This window comes from Sminthopsis crassicaudata, chromosome 5 (assembly GCF_048593235.1).
Source record: "Sminthopsis crassicaudata isolate SCR6 chromosome 5, ASM4859323v1, whole genome shotgun sequence".
In the NCBI taxonomy this organism is placed as follows: Eukaryota; Metazoa; Chordata; class Mammalia; order Dasyuromorphia; family Dasyuridae; genus Sminthopsis; species Sminthopsis crassicaudata.
In genome coordinates, this window is record NC_133621.1 from 44341499 (window position 1) to 44359906 (window position 18408).

General features: G+C 35.1%; 1 protein-coding gene across 3 annotated transcripts in view; it reads right to left on the bottom strand.

Moving 5' to 3' along the window:
- GLB1 (galactosidase beta 1) overlaps positions 1–18408 on the bottom strand; it is a 90672-nt gene that overhangs the window by 35845 nt on the left and 36419 nt on the right. For all 3 annotated transcript variants that reach the window (XM_074272210.1, XM_074272209.1, XM_074272208.1), the window contains exons 3-8: positions 15025–15175; positions 14397–14457; positions 11120–11214; positions 5823–6003; positions 2719–2777; positions 416–537 (exon numbers count right to left, since the gene is read on the bottom strand). In XM_074272210.1, the coding sequence (XP_074128311.1) occupies positions 416–537; positions 2719–2777; positions 5823–6003; positions 11120–11214; positions 14397–14457; positions 15025–15175 (669 nt within the window). The remainder of the gene's footprint in view (positions 1–415; positions 538–2718; positions 2778–5822; positions 6004–11119; positions 11215–14396; positions 14458–15024; positions 15176–18408) is intronic.

The following is an 18408-nucleotide window of genomic DNA, read 5'->3' on the forward strand; positions in this document are numbered from 1 at the left end:
TTCAGAACCCAAAAAATTTAAGCAGAAAGAAAAAAATCACATAATCCTAACTGGAGAAATATTCAATCCAAAAAGTATTTATTATATGTGCCAATATTTATCACAGAAATAGTCTAAAGATTCATGAGTCTTCCAAGCCATCTCTCTTGTCTACCAAGGTACACTATTTCTCACTTATTCATATGTCCAGTTTTGGGTTTTTTTTTGCTTTTCAAAGAGATCTCATGTTAGGAACAAGGCCTAAGTTAGGGGATATTCCATATTCAAATCAATATAATATATTATAAGAAAGAGCTGAAGATGATTTACAACCATGAAAAATCCATTTAGTGTTCACTATATTCCTCCAAAGAGAGTTACTTACATTCCTTGAAAAATAAGTAAAAAGAAAAATTCTTTCCCCAAGTTCACTTACAGGTTAACATTAGCACCACGGGAAAGCATGTCAGTGAGAGCATCGACAATCTTTTTGGTGCTGACTGTCTGATGAGATTCACCCCAGTGATCTAACCATCCAGTGTAGAATTCTGAATTGATCTACAAAAGAAAAAGGTAAAGGGACTGAAAGTGAACAAGGAAGAACCTCACTTGTAACATTTACCACCACAGAATGGAAGTGTTATATTTTATAAGCTATTTACTTTAACAGTGCCCTAGTACCACTTCCAAAAAGTTTCAAAATGACACTGTTATACTATTTTCTCATGGTGTTACATAAAGTTAGACTTTGAAACTCCTCTCTCTGCTGATTGATGGATGACTATGGCTGTGGAACACTGTAAATATTGTCAGATCTGAATTATCTGTTGTATAGTTTAGCTGAAATACTTTTTCTTTTTAATTCTTTGTTATTAGGGACAGTTCTCTGAATGGAAGAAGGGATGGTAAATTAAGATGCTATAAAAATAAAGATCAATTTTTTTAAACATGTTGAAAGGAAGAATGTTAGAATACAAGAGATTAAGCTTAATGGAGTATTTTTATGAGGGCTTAAAGAGCATTTCTAACTTTATTTTATTATAACAGCAAAGTAAGCACACTTTAATTATAAAAGTGGCAAATTAAGCAAATTTTAATTATAATAATAGCAAATTAAGGTTTGCAAAGCACTTTGCTGTGGTTATTCAGTCTTATCCAATTTTTTATGGCCCCATTTAGGGTTTTCTTGGCAAAAATTCCAGAATGGTTTGCCATTTCCTTCTCCACTCATTTTGCAGATGGGGAAACTGAGGCAAACAGGGTTGACTTGTCCAGGATCACATTGCTAGTAAGTGTCTGAGACAGGATTTGAACTCATGGAGATGAACCTTCTGGATTTTCAGACTCAGTGCTCTGTGTGCCACCTAGCTGCCCCAAATACCTCATTTGACCCTTATAACAACTTTTTGAAGGAATTCTATTAACTACCCTGATTTCACAGGTAAGGAAACAGACTGAGATACAATCACACAAATAATAAGTATTTGAATTATGAATGCTTAACTACAAACCCAGTATTGTAACTACTAAGACCTGCTGCCTTAGTAGCAAATTAGAGATAAATTAGAAATAAAGCAACTTGCCTGGGATATCCAGCTAGTGGAAGTGGAATCTAGGTTTTGTAGCCCCAAATCTGGTTCTCTTTCTACTAAAGATTACGAAAGATCATCTCTGGTCCAATGCCCTACTGTTATGAATGTTCGATCATGGACCTTAAGGAACACAGTACATCTCGCTTGTTGGGAATTGTTTATTGGCTCATTCAACCACAAGGCCAGTTGGGACCTTACACAACCCCTTTATTTTAGGGATAAGTGAACAAAGATCCAGAGAGGTGGCTCAGGGAATCATTATTAAAAAGCAAAAATTTAGGATTAACATGGAGACTCTAATTCTATATTCAATGCATCTTTTCCCTTACACCAGATATTCATAGAGCAACAGTGACACGTAAGAGATACTATGCCAGGTATCAAAAAGTTGTCTAGAAATCAAAATTTCATATATTAATCGTGTTAAAAGAACTAGGATAGGAAAGCTAAACTGATCATAAAAAAACCAACTAATCCATGATCAATTTATATTTATGATCAATTTCTGATTAATTTATGTTCAATTTATATTATTTATATTATTTTATGATTCCAATTTGCTTAAGAAAAGAAAAATCTTTATTCATTTCCCTAAAATTCAAACCCCTTTTTTTATATTTCTCTTTTTGGAAAATTCTTACCAAACAGTATGGATCCACAAAGATTCAGAAAATTCTAGGGTTTATGTTTTTTTGAGGGGAGGGGAAATCAACTTTCAAACAATTAAATAAATCCAATATAATTTGAGGATTTGACAGGCAGATGGATATAGAATGTGGTGGAAAAACAAGGTTTATTTAGCTTAGTGAAGAGACAACTGCTGGGAAATATGATGGTCATATTTGAAGGGGTGTCTTAGGCAAGAGGGATCAGACTCATGGGCACAACTGGTAGAGGGGTAGATTGGGGCTCAATGTCAAAAAAAAGTGAAAGATTAGAGCTACCCGTAATTTCCTGCCCATCACTGGAAGTCTTCCTGGCCAGGAGTCAGGGAAGAGGACGAGTAGATTTTTGAGTATGGATTGGACCACACAACCTCTCAGGTTGAAATTCTGGGATTCTTTGTCTTACGGATTTCGTGGCCCCTAAAACAGTCACCTGTGTTTGGCATCCATCCTTCCCTGGCATGAAAGAAATGAAAGCTTACCAAGGGTCCTTTGGGCTCAACACTCCTCTGGATCATAAAGGCTTCTGTAATGTTGTGACCTGCGAAGTGTAGGAGGATCAAGTACATAAAAAGAGACCATGAGCATTCATGTGCAATTAGGAAAAAAAAAAAAAAAGTATCAAAAAGAGAATGTCCAAATAACCATCTCAGAATGCCCTGTCCATATCTATCCAAAAAGTCCATCTGTGTCTGGTGCACAGTAGGCACTTAATAAAGGTTTAAAGAATTGCACTGATTGCTCTCCAAAAGCAGAAACAGTCCTTCTTTGAACTTTGATAACAAAATTTTTGTAATTATTTCATCTCTTCCTTGAAGACTCCAGAGCTAAAAGGAGTTTTGCCTTCACTCCTATGACAGTAATCTATCTGGACTTTGATATAAGCAACTAGATGGCAATTTATAACTCTCTGGATTTGCCATCCAAGACCCAAGTACAAATCCTTCTTCAGATATTAGCTGTGCGACTCTGGGCAAGTCAGTTATCTGTTCTGTTTTTCACCTCAAAATGGGAGTAATAATAAAACTTATTTCAATTAATTTTATTTTATTTATTTATTATTTCAATAAATTTTATTATATATAAATATTTCAAATAAAACCTATATCAAATGACTACACATTTATGTCTATATGTACACACACATACAGAGAACATTTTACTGATTTATATTGCATTATATGAATATAACTTATACCTAATTGATCATGCATACAGTATGTTACACGATAAATTTACTCTATAATACACACATGTGTGCATATATACAGAGAATTATGCATGTATCATACTAATATGTTGCTCTGTATTAATGCTGCATACACACAATATATGAATACACATTAATATGCACACACCTACAAAGCACTTTGCAAACTTTGCAATGCTACAGCCATGTTCAGCCATGGTTATTACTATTATACATAAGTATATCATTGACCAAGGACTCCTCTCAGCAAAAAAAAAATTGCCCTTTCTTTGTGGGGGGAAGGAGGTGTCTCAGAACAGGGAGAGGAAATCAGCATCACCACTTCCTATGCAACTGACTAGCTGTGACCCAAACAAATTCTCTTCCTAAAATTTTTTATAATGAAATAATACATAAAGATCAAATTAATATAAAAACTCCCCCCAAAAACCCCAAATTTATTCAAAGTGATTTTCAATATGAAATATCAGGATATTCTTTGGTGCATCTTTAGAGAAAGAAAAATACATAAATATGTGCAAATATGGGTGTGTATTTCACATATATATATGTACATATATATATATATGTACATATATATATATATACACAAAAATATGTACATAATATACACACACATATCCATATCTATATATAAAATGGATGTATATTTTTTGCAACATGAACAAAAAATCTTGAAATGAAATGTGGACCACGTCCCTGAAAGCCAAGGACTCTGATAAAGTTCCTTGTGGGCTCATGATTCCACCTATAAAACTCTGTTTTCAGGGGCATCCGTGGCTGATAGATCATTCATTGGTCCTAAAACAGAACTTTCTTCAAAGTAAAAACCAGGTGTTGTGATAGATGAGAGAGGAAGTACAAGATGACATCTGCCAACTCAAGGAGGTAACAATCTGATGACTAAGGTTGAAGCGAGGAGTCAGACAACTTCCTGCTTTTGTCTTGTTCCAAAGCCTGCTTAATTAAACTTCCCCTTCTAGAAGAGGCTAAGCCAGTCCCTCTGTTTGCTGCTCCTGCTGACTCCCATGAAAAAGCTTTGTGTTTACTTGATATATATGTCACACTTTTGTATATTCAAGTTATTTCTCTGATAGAAAATAAATTTCTTGAGGGAGAAGTTACTTTTATTTTCATCTTTCTTCTATTTGCTGACTGACAGTATAAAAAATTCACCAAATACTCCCAGAATGGTTGGGAAAAATATCCTGAGGGAGTCTGCTAGGCCTAGTTTGGGAGGAAATCAAGGGAGCTGTAATAATAATGATGATGGTTCTAGGTAACTTTAATACAGATTTCAAGGTTTGCAAAGCCCTTAATATATGTGTGTCTGTGTATGTTATACACAGAGACATACATATACATAATCTCACTTGATCTCTACAAATCTGCTATCTTATTCCTGATGTAGACATCAGTTACCTCATTTAATCCTCGCAACCTTGGGAAGGAGGTGTTATCTCTGGACTCACTCAACATACAGTTGAGACTTAGTTTAGGTGAGGTAATTTGACCAGGATACACAGAAAATATCTGAGACTGGCCAGGCAGTGTAGTGGATAGAGCCCTGGGCAATGAGGAAGAAAGACTTGAATTTAAATCTGCACTCAGACACTTACTAGCTCTGTGTGATTCTGGGCAAGCCATTTAAGTGTATTTGCCTTGGTTTCCTCAACTGTAAGATGGAAATAATAATGTCATATACCTCCAAGGTTTGTTGTGAGAAACAAATGAAATAACAAAATCTTTGCAGCACTTAATACAGTATATTATATATATATATATATATATATACACATATACATATACACACACATATGTGTGTGAGTGTGTATATAATTTTATATATATATATATATATATATATATATATATATATATATATATATATTATACACACACATATATATAATGGGCACCATAAAAATGCTAGCTCTGTTGTTCAATCATTTTTCCAGTCATATCTGATTCTCACGCCCCCATTTGGAGTTTTCTTGACAAAGATACTGAAGTGGTTCATCATTTTCTTTTCTAACTCATTTTATAGAAGAGAAAACTGAGGTAAACAGGGTTAATTTAAGTGAGTTGTTCAGATGTGTGTGTGAGGCCACATTTGAACTCAGGACTTTCTGACTCCAGATCTAGCACTGTAGAGATTATAATGTTTAACTAAGGTGATTTATGTTAAAGCACTATGTAAACCCTAAAACACTGTAGGAAGATAATGCATTGTTTTATTATTTATTATTTTAGCTCTTTCTCAAAAACACAAATGAGAAGTTGGTGCACACACAAAATAACTGTCCACATGGTGGTTAATTTCAGGAAAAGCCAAAACAGCCCAGAAGCATCCTGCTCATTAATATGACCACTCACCTGTTCCAAAGTCTACTGTCGCATAAAGACCCTGAAGAGTTCCACATTTTAAATAGTCATCGCTGGCCCCATCAGTGGTGAAAAGAACCACCTCTTCGCCAAGATGCTGGCGGAAGAGTTTCAGGAGGAAACGGAGGTAGTTGTAATCACAAGCAAAGTAGCTTCCATATTCATTTTCAACCTGAGAATTATGTGAAAAGAGAAACATACTCATGACCAGCTAGAAATGCATGATCTTGGCCCAGGCACTCCAAGTCACACTGTTTTTGTGAGGGAATCAACAATGAATAGCCCATGTTTCCACTGATAATCCAGAAATCATAATGGAATAACCAAACTCCCCACCCTGAGAATATGGGGAATAAATATTTGGCAAATAACTGTACTAATCCATTATAATACTCTAAAATTAGTGGGGTTTCTGAAAAAAGTTGATGTTTAATATCTGGAAGAAAAAGCAATTTATTTGTCTGAATAAAGTTTTTTTTCTAACACAAATATAATCTCTCTAATTTCTTATGAGCACATAATTGGTAACTTTTAGAATTTATTTCCTTTCATATCAAATAGGAGGCATGAAGAAGTTTTACTAAAAGCCAAGAGGCAAAATAGTTGGAAGCACTTTATCTAGAAGAAGGCGCACGGCAGGTTGGGTGGACTTTCTAAGGTAGACTTCCAATAGGAAGATAATGGTTGTACAAGTTGGACAGGTAGGAATATACTGCCATATTAATCAATTTCATTTGTGTCTAATTTCCTCAAAACCTCAGGCCCTACTAAATATTGATTTTTTTAAATTATCTTCTCTTTTCTTTCATTTTAATTCTCTAAAAGTTTCATTGGTAGCCAGGTCCCTAAAGAAATGGGTCCTTGGACAAATACTTCATATTTTGTTATTTCAATGCATCCAAGAATACAAAAGTTGACACACAAAATACAACTTTTCAAAAAGTTATGGAATATTCTCAAGCATAACTTCTGCTCTGAGAAAAGATATATAAGTCTGCAAAGATAAAATGGTATTAGCTTTATGCCTTTTCTTACAGTCCATAATTAATATGTATTTGGCTATTTCTTTTCCTAATCTATGAATTCATTTATCATTGGTGCCTCTAAAGAGGGGATTTCTCAAAATCTGAGGCCCATAATTAAAAAAAAAAAAAATGTGTGTGTGTGTGTGTGTATATCTCAAAAGCTATTTCAAAATAAGTGGTTTCCCTTATAAAGATATGTATTTAAAAATACTCATATGAAAAGGGCTCCATAAGCTTTACCAGATTCCTAGAGATTGTCCACTGACACACAAATACAAAAAAAAAAAAAAATTGTTCTGATATATTATAACAAGGAGAAAGTATCTTCTCTTTGGAGGACCACTAATCCACCCCCAAAAATGGAGGGAGAGTTTCCTTAGTGAATAAGTCTTTATATTTTTAAGAGAAAAAATAAAATATTCTACACTTGTCTGCTCTTCAAATTAAATAGAAATGACATAAAATTCTACTTTACAGACCAAAATAAATAATTCTGAAAAACATGCTTTGGTCCTGTCCTATGGCTAGTTAAAGAAGGGAGATGGCCATAAAATGAGAAGGTTAGAGAAAAAAAAGTGGGGGGAAAAAAGTAATGAATGACACACAAGAGAGGCAAGAAGACAATGGTAAGGGACATGGAATGACACACACACACACACACACACACACACACACACAAATACACACAGAGACACTGAAAAAGGGATATTAAGAACCTCCCAGAGACAATGATATGTTGTTTTCTTCCCAGACAATGATTATGATAAAATGAAAAGTCCAACTTTTAACTGTAGGTTTCCATCACAAAGACTTAACAAAAAAAAGGTTTATCATTTCTTGATACTTGGTATCTTTGAGTCAGATGAAATGATCTCCTACCATGGAGGTCTCAAAAATTGGAAAGAAGCTAACTCATCTAACCCATAAATACAGCCAGAAATCCCAGAGAGAAGCCATACTTTCCCCTGAAAGTCCATACCACTGTTGCATAAATCTTATGAGTTGAGAACTTTTTCCTAATATCAAACCAAAAATTGCCTGTGGCATCTTCCACTCATTGTCTCTATTTTTGCTTTCTAGGGCCAAATAAAACAATAGTAAGTCCAAAATAATTCTAAGCATTTATTTAATTTCAAGTTCACCAATCAATAACGACTTAGAGGCTTACCTTGTCACACGTACTGTGCTAAGTGCTGGGAATGCAAATAGAAGCAAAAATACAATTCCTGTCTTCAAGAAGCTGACATTTTAGTGGAGGAAGATAATACATTAATGAAAGCTGAAAAGATGAGGGGTTCATTTTTATTCCCATTATTCCACTCCATGTCTTCTAGTAACTTCAATTAATCCTTATAGCATGAATGTGAGACCCTCCTGCAATCTTACTGCTTTTCCTTGGATGTTCTGTAGCTAAAAAATATTTTCCCTAAAATACAGATCTAAGAACTAAACTAATTCTAACCAGTACAGATTGTCCCTACTCCTGGACACCATCACTCTGCTAATTATTCCAGATGACTGATGATGAATTATGTTATCCACTGATTGATGAGAAAATGATGGTCTTTAGCCCACATTTTTACATCTTGTTTACAAGAAGAGCCTGAGTTTTTTGGGGGGGTTTTGATGTCAAACACTTTGCTAGCATCTAAGTAAACTATAAACTTAAGGCTTAATGTAGAACACTGGGATTTTCAAAGAGACCCTGGTCAATGGAAGGATTGAGATGAGCAATGAATCGCCGAAAGGGGTAGCAGTTTTGTTAATCTGCCAATAGCCCATTCAGTAAAATCCAGTGGCTCTCTAACATCGTCAGGATCAAATATAAAATCTTTGTTTAGCATTCAAAACCCTTCACACCCTCCCCCCTCCTACCTTTCCAGTCATCTTATACTCCTTGGCCCAATGACACTGACCTCCTAGTTATTCCAAGAACAAGATGCTCTTCTCAGCTCTGGGAATTTTTCTGACTGTCCCTCATATCTAGAAAGCTCTTGCTCCTCATTTCCACCTACTGTATTCCTATGAGGCTCAACTAAAAATCCACCTTCTACAGGAAGCCTTTCTTGACCTCTTACTTCTTGTTTTATCCTGTAGATAACTTGCTTTTCCATATGTTTGTTTCTTGTCTCCTCATTAGATTGTGAGCTACTTAGTCTTTTTTATATCCCCAGAACTGAGCATTGAGCCTGACATAAAGTAATAAATGTTTATTGACAGACTTATTGACCATTGACCAGCAAGACATCAGTGGACTTTCCAAAATAACAACAATAATAAGGATGATGACGTTGACAACAATTCTAAACAGCAATAGATTCTACCATAGTCTCAAAGGTGAAATTTCAGTAAATTTAGTTTAATCATAATTGTTTCCTGCTCAACTGATAAGACAACCACGGAGTTAGTAGGCTAAATGTTTGCCTAACCCCACTGGGTTGATTTTTCTGATCTGACTCAATTCTGGCTGGACTCTACCATGAAAGACATTCTTTAATCACCAGACTAATCACAAAGACTTTTGTATTCTTGGACAACTTAAGCCCTGAACTCTCAGAGTAAAGACAGTGTGGTACTTCTCAGCCTCCTCATCCGAAAGGGCTGTCCTATGTGTGAAAGTCTAAAACTGGAATCAGCCATCTGCCATCATCCTGTACACCAAGAACATCCTCCCTTAACCTTCCCCCCAAATATTCCCTCATCAAATCTGATAGCCTCCAGCCTTCTCTGATGAGGGTGCTATCTATCACCTTAAATCTGCTGGGGATGAATAAATTCTGGAGGAAATTTCAAGGAGAGGCCATAAACCTCTACCAGATTCTGTAGCGCTAATGACTTATATCATTTAGGTTTCAATAACCATGTGGTGGGGAAACTGTGGGGAGAAACTGAAAGTGATTTAGGGAGAAGCAGGGGCTAAAGAAAAAGGACAGATAAAGAAAACCAGATGATGAGAGAAAGTAAGAGGGAGTAAGAAACACTGAAGGGGAGACTACGGAGGAGATTCTGAGGAAGAGTACCCAAAAAGTCCCTCAATCTTAGTCATGTAAACTAGATCCACAGATTGATGGGGCGACAACAATGTTCACCAAAACATGACCTTGCCCACAGCAGTATTAATGGGTTTACATTCCGAAACCTAGGCGGGGATTTTTTTTGAATGTACAGTAGTTTCCGATCCATCCTTACCAATTTTCAATTTATCCAGTACCATTTATCAGATGGGCTCCTGTAGAAAGCAAAAATCTTAGGAAAATAGAAAAGGACAAGGAAAAATAGAGAAGATATAAGAAGGAAATTGACAAATAAAGAGAAGTGAAATAAACTGAAAAAATAACTGGTTCTACAGCCAGAATGTCTTAGTTCAAATTCTGCTTCTAAAGCTTCTAATTTTGCTACTAATGCAACTCATGTAAGTTTTGGGGGGAACGGACTCCATGCTACCTCTAAATCCTAAAAGCCTACAAGGGAAAAAAAAGAAAGGAAAAAAATGTCACTTATCCCTTTCTACTTTCTTCCCCTATCACACAGAATCTTAGAATTTAGAGCTTGGATGGACTCAGAGATGATTTAATTTGATTCCTTTATTTTAAGGATAAAGAAACTGAACACCAGAGAGACTAAATAAATTATAAAGCAGTAGCAGGGTATAAAGCAGGTATAGAGGACAGAGTGTTGTACTTGGGAGAAAGGAAGGTCTGCTTGTGAATTCCACCCTCAAACATTCACTTTTTTTGAATTTCCATTTCTTTATCTATAAAATTGCAATAATCATTTTTTAGTATTTCTGTCACAAGATTACTAGGAGGATCATGAAGTAATATATGCAAAGCACTTCTATTATAATCATGATGATTACTGCAACATCTGTAAGCAATCTGACATTGTTTTTGGAGAGCAATAATAATCATTATAGTGCTTTTCATACACTGTACCATCTAAGTTTCACAACTCTGCAAAGTAAATAATATACCTTTAGCTCCATTTATAGATCGGGAAATGGAGGCTCAGAGAAGGGTCATTCAATTAATAAGCATCAGAGAAAGAATCTGACCCTCCTCAATCAAAGTTCAGGACTCTCTGTCCACTATGACATTGTATTTTTGTAAGTGATAAAAAAATACAAGAAGTGTTTTCCTTTGTGTGAAACACTGCATCTAATAAGAATAAGAAGAAGCTAAAATGATGGAAAGAACAACAATGTGAGGCAGCATTTGGGGCATGAAGGCAGGGATGGGACTGGAAGCCCTCCTGACTCCTTACCTGGACTGTTATAATTGGCCCTCCATATTGATAGAGGTAAGGCTTCACCTTAGGCAGAAGGACTTCCAACCACTTATCCACTTCTTTGAGGTAATCTGAGAGACAAAAGGAAGAAGATCCATACAGCTCAGCACTTATGTTTCCAAAATCTTATTCCAAAAAATGTTTACTTGGGTCCAACTCTTTGTGACTCCATTTGGGGTTTTCTTGACACAGATGCCAGAGTAGTTGCTATTTCCTTCTCCTGCTCGTTTTTATAGATGAGGAAACTGAGGCAAAATGAGTGAAGTGACTTATCCAGAATCATACAATTAGTATGTGTCTGAGGTCATATTTGAAGTCAGAAAGCTGAATCTTCCTAATTTCAGTACTGGTACACTGGACACTACGGCACCATCTAGGTGCTCCACCAAAAAATGAAGTCCTCTGCAATTTAGACTCTTTGTCACCCTTACTAGAAGGACTTAGGGATTTTCAGGTCCAGTGGAGGGGCTGATTTGTTTTGCTTGAGAACTGATGAGTAGTAATTATGATGCAAAAAAAGAAAAGAAAGAAAGAAAGAAGAAGAAGGAGAAAAAAAAGGAAGAAGAAAGAAAAAGGAAGGAGAAAAAAAAGAAAGAAGAAAAAAGAAGAAAGAAAAAAGAAAGAACAAAGAAGAAAAAGAAAAAAGAAAGAAAAATAAGAAAGGAGAAAAAAGAAAAAGAATGAAAAAGAAAAAGAAAGAAAGAAAAAAGAAAGAAAAAAAGGAAGAAAAAAGGAAAGAGAAAGAAAAAAGAAAGAAAGAAGAAAAAGAAAGGAAAAGAGGAGGGGAGGTAAGGAGAGAGGAGGTAGAAAAAAATCAACAATGAGATTAAACACAGAAAACAGCAAAAGAAAGTTCATAAAGGGGACACAGACATGGTGAACAATTTTGTTACTACCATTTTTTATTTTTACTTTTTACAAAAAATACAACAAAAAATGGAATTTCATCATTTTATATATTATCTTCCTTCCTGTTCTATATATCCTAAAATGTCTATAACTTGATATTTATTAAATTCATAATATAAGTTCTTTTAAATGAAATTGATCAGCCTGTGGCCAATCTGATGATGAATGAAATGGACATACAGTCCATCATGGGGCCCCTACTCCCAAGCTTTTCCACATCTGGGTAACATCTGTCAGACCTCATACCCTTTGGCACAGCTTCGAAGGGCTCAAGGTCACACTGGTTTTTTTTACTTACTGCCAAAGGTCACTCGGGTCTTCCTGATTCCAAATCCAACATTCTACTCATTATGCCATTTTGTTAGCTCTCTCTAAATTGTAAACACACACATATATATTGTGCACGTGTTTACATACACATATGTACATGCACATACATTATATGTACATATACACACATATGGGGGAGGGGGGTTGCTGAAGCCACTTCATTGCCTCATAAGAGCTGACTTAAATTTTCAACCTGAGCCATTTATCTTTTAAGCTTCAGAAATTATAAAGCTACAAATTGAGGCCTGCTTTATTGTTTTGTTTATTTGGCTGTAGACTTGAAAAGTGATGGAAAAATGTTAATAAGGCAGATTAAACACAAAAGTGTATTCTACCTTTTTTTTCCCCATCAGAGAGCTGGTTGTTAAATATTTATTAGCGCATTGCTGCTATATGTGTATATACACATATACGGTGGGAGAAAGAAGAGAGAGAGAGAGAGAGACAGAGAGACAGACAGAGAGACAAAGAGACAGAGACAGAGAGAGAAGAGAGAGAGAGACAGAGAGAGAGAGAGAGAGAGACAGAGACAGAGACAGAGACAGAGAGACAGACAGAGAGACAAAGAGACAGAGACAGAGAGAGATACAAGGAAAGATAGAGATAGAGTCACTGTTAACTCCATGATAAGAGTAAATGCAAATGCTAGACAGTAGGCAAGCTGGCATGGCCTGTGCAGTCTCTACTTGAGGTCAAAAAGCCAAGAGTTCACTTTCACCACTGGTGGATGCTGAGTGCACAGTCCTGAGCAAATCTCTCTGAGTACCACAGGTGCCTTCTACCAAGGCAGGGGGAGTTTCCACATTGGCATCTAGCCAAACACTGAAGATATCATCCTCTCTGGCAAAACTTACTCTGTTCTTTGTCTAAAAAAGAGCTGGATTTCTCAAACTAGGATCTCCAAGCTTGTTCTGTGAATGTGTACTGACTTTATTTCAGGGAAAACCGGACATTCCGTTGTTGGTAGAGTTGTGAACTTATCCAACGGTTCTAAAGAGCAATTTGGAACTATACCCAAAGGGTCACCAAACTGTGCATCCCCTTTAGCCCAGCAGTGTTATTACTGGGCTTATATCCCAAAGAGATCATTAAAAAAAAAAGGACCCATATGTGCAGAAACAAACAAGTGACGGCCTTTTTTGTAGTGGCGAGGAACTGCCCGTCAGCTGGGGAATGCTAAGTAAGTTATATGTGAACATAATGGAATATTATTGTTCTAGAAGAAATAATCAGCAGGATTATTTCAGAAAGGCCTGGGGAGACTTAGATGAACTGTTTGGTCTAAGTGAAGTGGATAGAACCAAGAGAACATTGTACACAGTAACAAGATTATGTGATGATCAATTCTGATGGAGGGGCTCTTTTCAACAATGAGGTGATTCAGGCAAGTTCCAATGATCTTGTGATGAAGAGAGCATCTGCACCCAGAGAGAGGGCTGTGGGAACTGATTGTGGACCAGTATTTTCACTTTTTTGTTGTTTTTTGCTTGCTTTTTATTTTCTTTCTCATTTTTTTCTTTTTGATCAAATTTCTTTTGTACAGCATGATAACTGTGGAAATGTGTAAAAGAACTGTACAAGTTTAACATATATTGGATTACTTACTGTCTAGGGGAGGAGGTGGGGAAAGAAGAAAGAAAAAATCTGGAACATAAGGTTTTTGCAAGAGTGAATGTTGAAACTATTTTTGCATATAAGCTATTTTTTAAAAAAACTATTTCAATATAGCTGGTTTGCTTGTAATCTTACATTTTTATTTTATGCACTCAAACACGTTATCCCAAGAAGGGGGTCTATAGTTTCACCAAATTACTAGTGAGTTCTATGACATACACACATAGAAACATGAAGAGGCCCATATATAGAGTGAATTTAGAGCCTGACTATAAATTCAAATAACACTTGAAATCTGCTCAACTTCTAGAAAGATTCATGCTATCTTGCAAAAAATATCTGAAATTATTATTATTATGGCTGTCAACAAACCTGAGCTTATCAAATAGTAGCAACTCACCAGGATCAGAAGAACGGAGAAAAATTGATTCTTTCTCTAAAAGCCAAACAGGTAGGCCACCCTGGATGGAAGGAGAAAAAGAAAATTATTTTTAAAAAAAATGTATTGATGGGTTTTGTTTTTAAAAGCAGTCTTCTATGATTATAACCCCTCCTCTCCTACCCTACCAACCAGCCCCAAGTTTTGATGTTTCTCTAGAAACAAAGATAAATAGCTAAATCAAAACAACCAAAAGCATGAGTTCCCCACCCTTCTGCTAAGAAGGGAAGAGAAAGTTATGTTCATTAGCTATTTTCCAGGACCAAGAAAAGTCAGAGTTCAGTTTTCTTTTACTGCTCTTTTCACAAACATCTTTTTAGTCATCATTTCAATACCCATTTTGTAAACTTAAATAGAAAGACTTTCTTAGAGTAATTTTTCGATTTTTCTTTTTTTCATTAAGATAAATTCTTATGAGTATTTGCTTTTCTAGAATAATTTTTAAGTTTCTCCTTGGGAAGGCAAGCATTATAAATTGTGTAGTCATGCAAAAGATATCTCCAAATTAGCTATGATGTAAAAGAAAAACAGATCCCTAAATATGTAATTTAGCACCAAAGGACAGAAATCATTTGCAGGAATCACTCACCATGTCCCACTCAGCACAGATATAAGGTCCTGGCCTCAGAATAACTAATAAATCAAGCTCATGTGCAAGCTGTAGGAAATATTCCAGATCTTGTTCACCAGAGAACTGATACTGTCCAGGAAAGGGTTCATGGAAGTTCCAGGGCACATAGCTGGCAACACAAGAACATTTTATTCTTAAGAATTTGGCAAAATTGATGCAATCATTCTGGAGAGCAATTTGGAACTACATCCAAAAGGGCAATCAAACTGTACATATTCTTTGTCCAGCAGTGTATCTTACTGCTGTAGGTACCTAAAGAGATCATAAAAGAAGGAAAAGGACCCACATATACAAAAATGTTTGTAGCAGCCCTTTTTGTAGTGGCAAGAACTGGAAACTGAAGGGATGCCCATCAGATGGAACCCATCAGCTAAATAAGTTATAGTATATAAATGTAATGGAATACTATTGTTCTATAAGAAATTAGCAGACTGATTTCAGAAAAGCCTGGAAAGACTCATGAACTGATACTGAGTGAGATGAGCAGAACTAAGAGAACATAGTAAACAATAACAAGATTATGTGATGACAACTGTGAAGGCTCTTTTCAACAATTCAAGGCAACTCCAATAGACTTGGGATAGAAAAGATCATTTGCATCCACAAAAAGAACTGTGGAGACTAAATATGGATCAAAACATAATATTTTCATCTTTTATTGTTGTTTACTTGTTTTTTCCTCATCGTTTTTAGATATTGTTTCTCTTGTACAACATGACAAATATAAAAATATATTTAAGAGAATTACATATATTTAACCTCTAACAGATTGCTTACTGTCTTGAGAAAGGGGGAATAAAGGAGAAAGGGGGAAAAATTTAGAGCATGAAGTTTAACAAAAATGAATGTTGAAACCTATCTTTACATGTATTTGGAAAAAATAAAATACTATTGAAGAAGGAAGAAATTATTTGACAAAATACTTAATAAAGAGTGTGGAATGACTACCTTTTCACATCTACTTTTGCTTAAACCTTAGTAAGTTTAAAAAAAAAAAAAAAGAGAGAGAGAAAGGAATGGTTAATTGGAGAGGAATTTTATATTCAAGACAAGAAACTAAAACTTCCTAAGAAGGAATCCAGATCCTGAAAGTGACTGTAGATGTTTGTTTTTCTTTTAAATCTTGCTCCATATTGTAATTCAGCTTTTAAAGAAAAGCTTTACTTTAAAAGGAGGAAACTAGATTAGCTCTAGAAGTGGAAACTGCCAGAGATATATCATTCATTATGTTCGTTCAGAATTGGAAGGCACCTAGGTTGGATAGTAGGTAGAGTGCTGTACCGATAGTTAGGAAGATGTGAGTTCAAATCTTCCCTCAGATACTAATTAGCTACTTAACAATAGACAAGTCATTTAACCTCTTCCTGCCTCAATTTCCTCATCTGTAAAATGAGTATGATGATAGCACCTTCAGGACTGAAGGATGCTATGAAGCTATGATGACACAATGTTTTTAAAGCACACATCACATAAATGCTAGCTATTATATTATTATTTTTGTGCATGCTTCTGAAATGCCTAAATGACTTCTTAAATGAAATCCATAAATGTCTACAAGACTGCAAACATAGATGAAGCATCCAAAATGCACTCAATTTTATCAATTATTTACCCAAGGAAAGGTCTCAATGATTATTTTTCACAGCATTATAGCACTAAAACTCAATGGGTCTTTTAGTTCTTGGTACCCCCTTCACATCTTTCAGACTAGCTAAAATGATAGAAAAAACTGGGATATTAATATATTGTTGGTGGAGTTATGAACTAATCCAACCATTCTGGAGAGTAATTTGGAACTATACTCAAAGAGCTATCAACCTGTGCATACCCTTTGATCCAATAGTGTTTCCATTGGGCTTATATCCCAGAGAAATCATAAAAAAGAAAAAAGGATCTAGATATGCGAAAATATTTGTAGCAGCTCTTTTGTTCTATAAAAAAAGGATGAACAGGCTTATTTTAGAAGGGCACGGAAAGATTTGTATAAACTGATGCTGAGTGAAAGAAGCAGAATGAGGAAAGCATGGTACACAGCAACACCAAGATTGTGCCATGATCAACTATGACAGACTTGGTTCTCCTGAGCAGTTCAGTGATACAAGGCAATCCCAATAAACTATGAATGGACAATGCCATCCACATTCAGAGAGAGAACTATGGGGACTGAAATATAAATCAATACATGCTATGTTCACTTTTTTTTTTTCTTTTTCTTTCTTTTTTTCTCTCATGGTTTTTCCCTTTTGTTCTGATTTTTCTCTGCCAACATGATTCATAAGGAAATAAAAAAAAAAAAAAAAAAAAAAAAAAAAAAAAAAAAACTGTACATGTATAATCAAAAATGTTATTTTTTAAAACATGTAAATGGGAAAAATAAAAAACAATAAAAATCTCTCCTTAAAAAAAAAAAAAAAAAAACACAACTTATTAACCATACACACAAAATGCTGCCACCTAGTGCCGATCCTTAAAAATTATAAATGTCTTCAATTGCCAACAACAGAACATGTCTGAATATTGCAAATTCACCTTCATTCCATTGAATCACAGGATTTAGAACTAGAACTATCTTTAGAGAATAGTTAGTACAACTTACTACATAAATAGAGAAAATAGGGACCTTATTGAGGTTTTGTCTTTTTTTTTAACGTCTTGAAAGATTTTAGTATTTTTAGGTCAAATATTTAGCAAATATCTTTCAAGGTTCCATATAAGTGTAACCTAATAGGTTACCTATGAGGTGAATTTTTTATTATTATTAGTTCAAATGTTATTTCAAAGCTACCCTTCAATACTTACTAGTTTGTGACCCTGTTTGCCTCAGTTTCCTCATTTATAAAATGAATCAGAGAAGGAAATATATCTCTGCCAAGAAAATGCCAAATGGGGTCATACATCAGACACAATTGAAAAATTGGTAGTAATAGTAATAATATTAGCATTTATGTAACACTTTTAAGGTAACACAAAGTGTTACATAAGGTTTCAAACCTTATTTGTTTGGTCCTCACAAGAATATTGTGATTGTTGTGCTATTATAATGCCCATTTTACAGATTACTTGGGAGTGGTAAATGACTTGCTGAAAGTCACACAGTTTCTGAGACAGGATTTGAACTCATTTCTTCTGAATACCAAGTCTTCATAATTCCTGAGGGTATTTCTTGCTCTTTGGTTCTGTATTTGAAGACGAAAAGAAATCTGAAATATGTGTTTGAAACAATTAAGATGAACCATTTCTTAGAAAAAAATCTTTGATGGAAGGAGATTGTGTCTGGCTCAGAATGTGCCAGGATACTGGAAGACATTTTAACTTAATAATCATTCCTCTCTAGGAAATTGT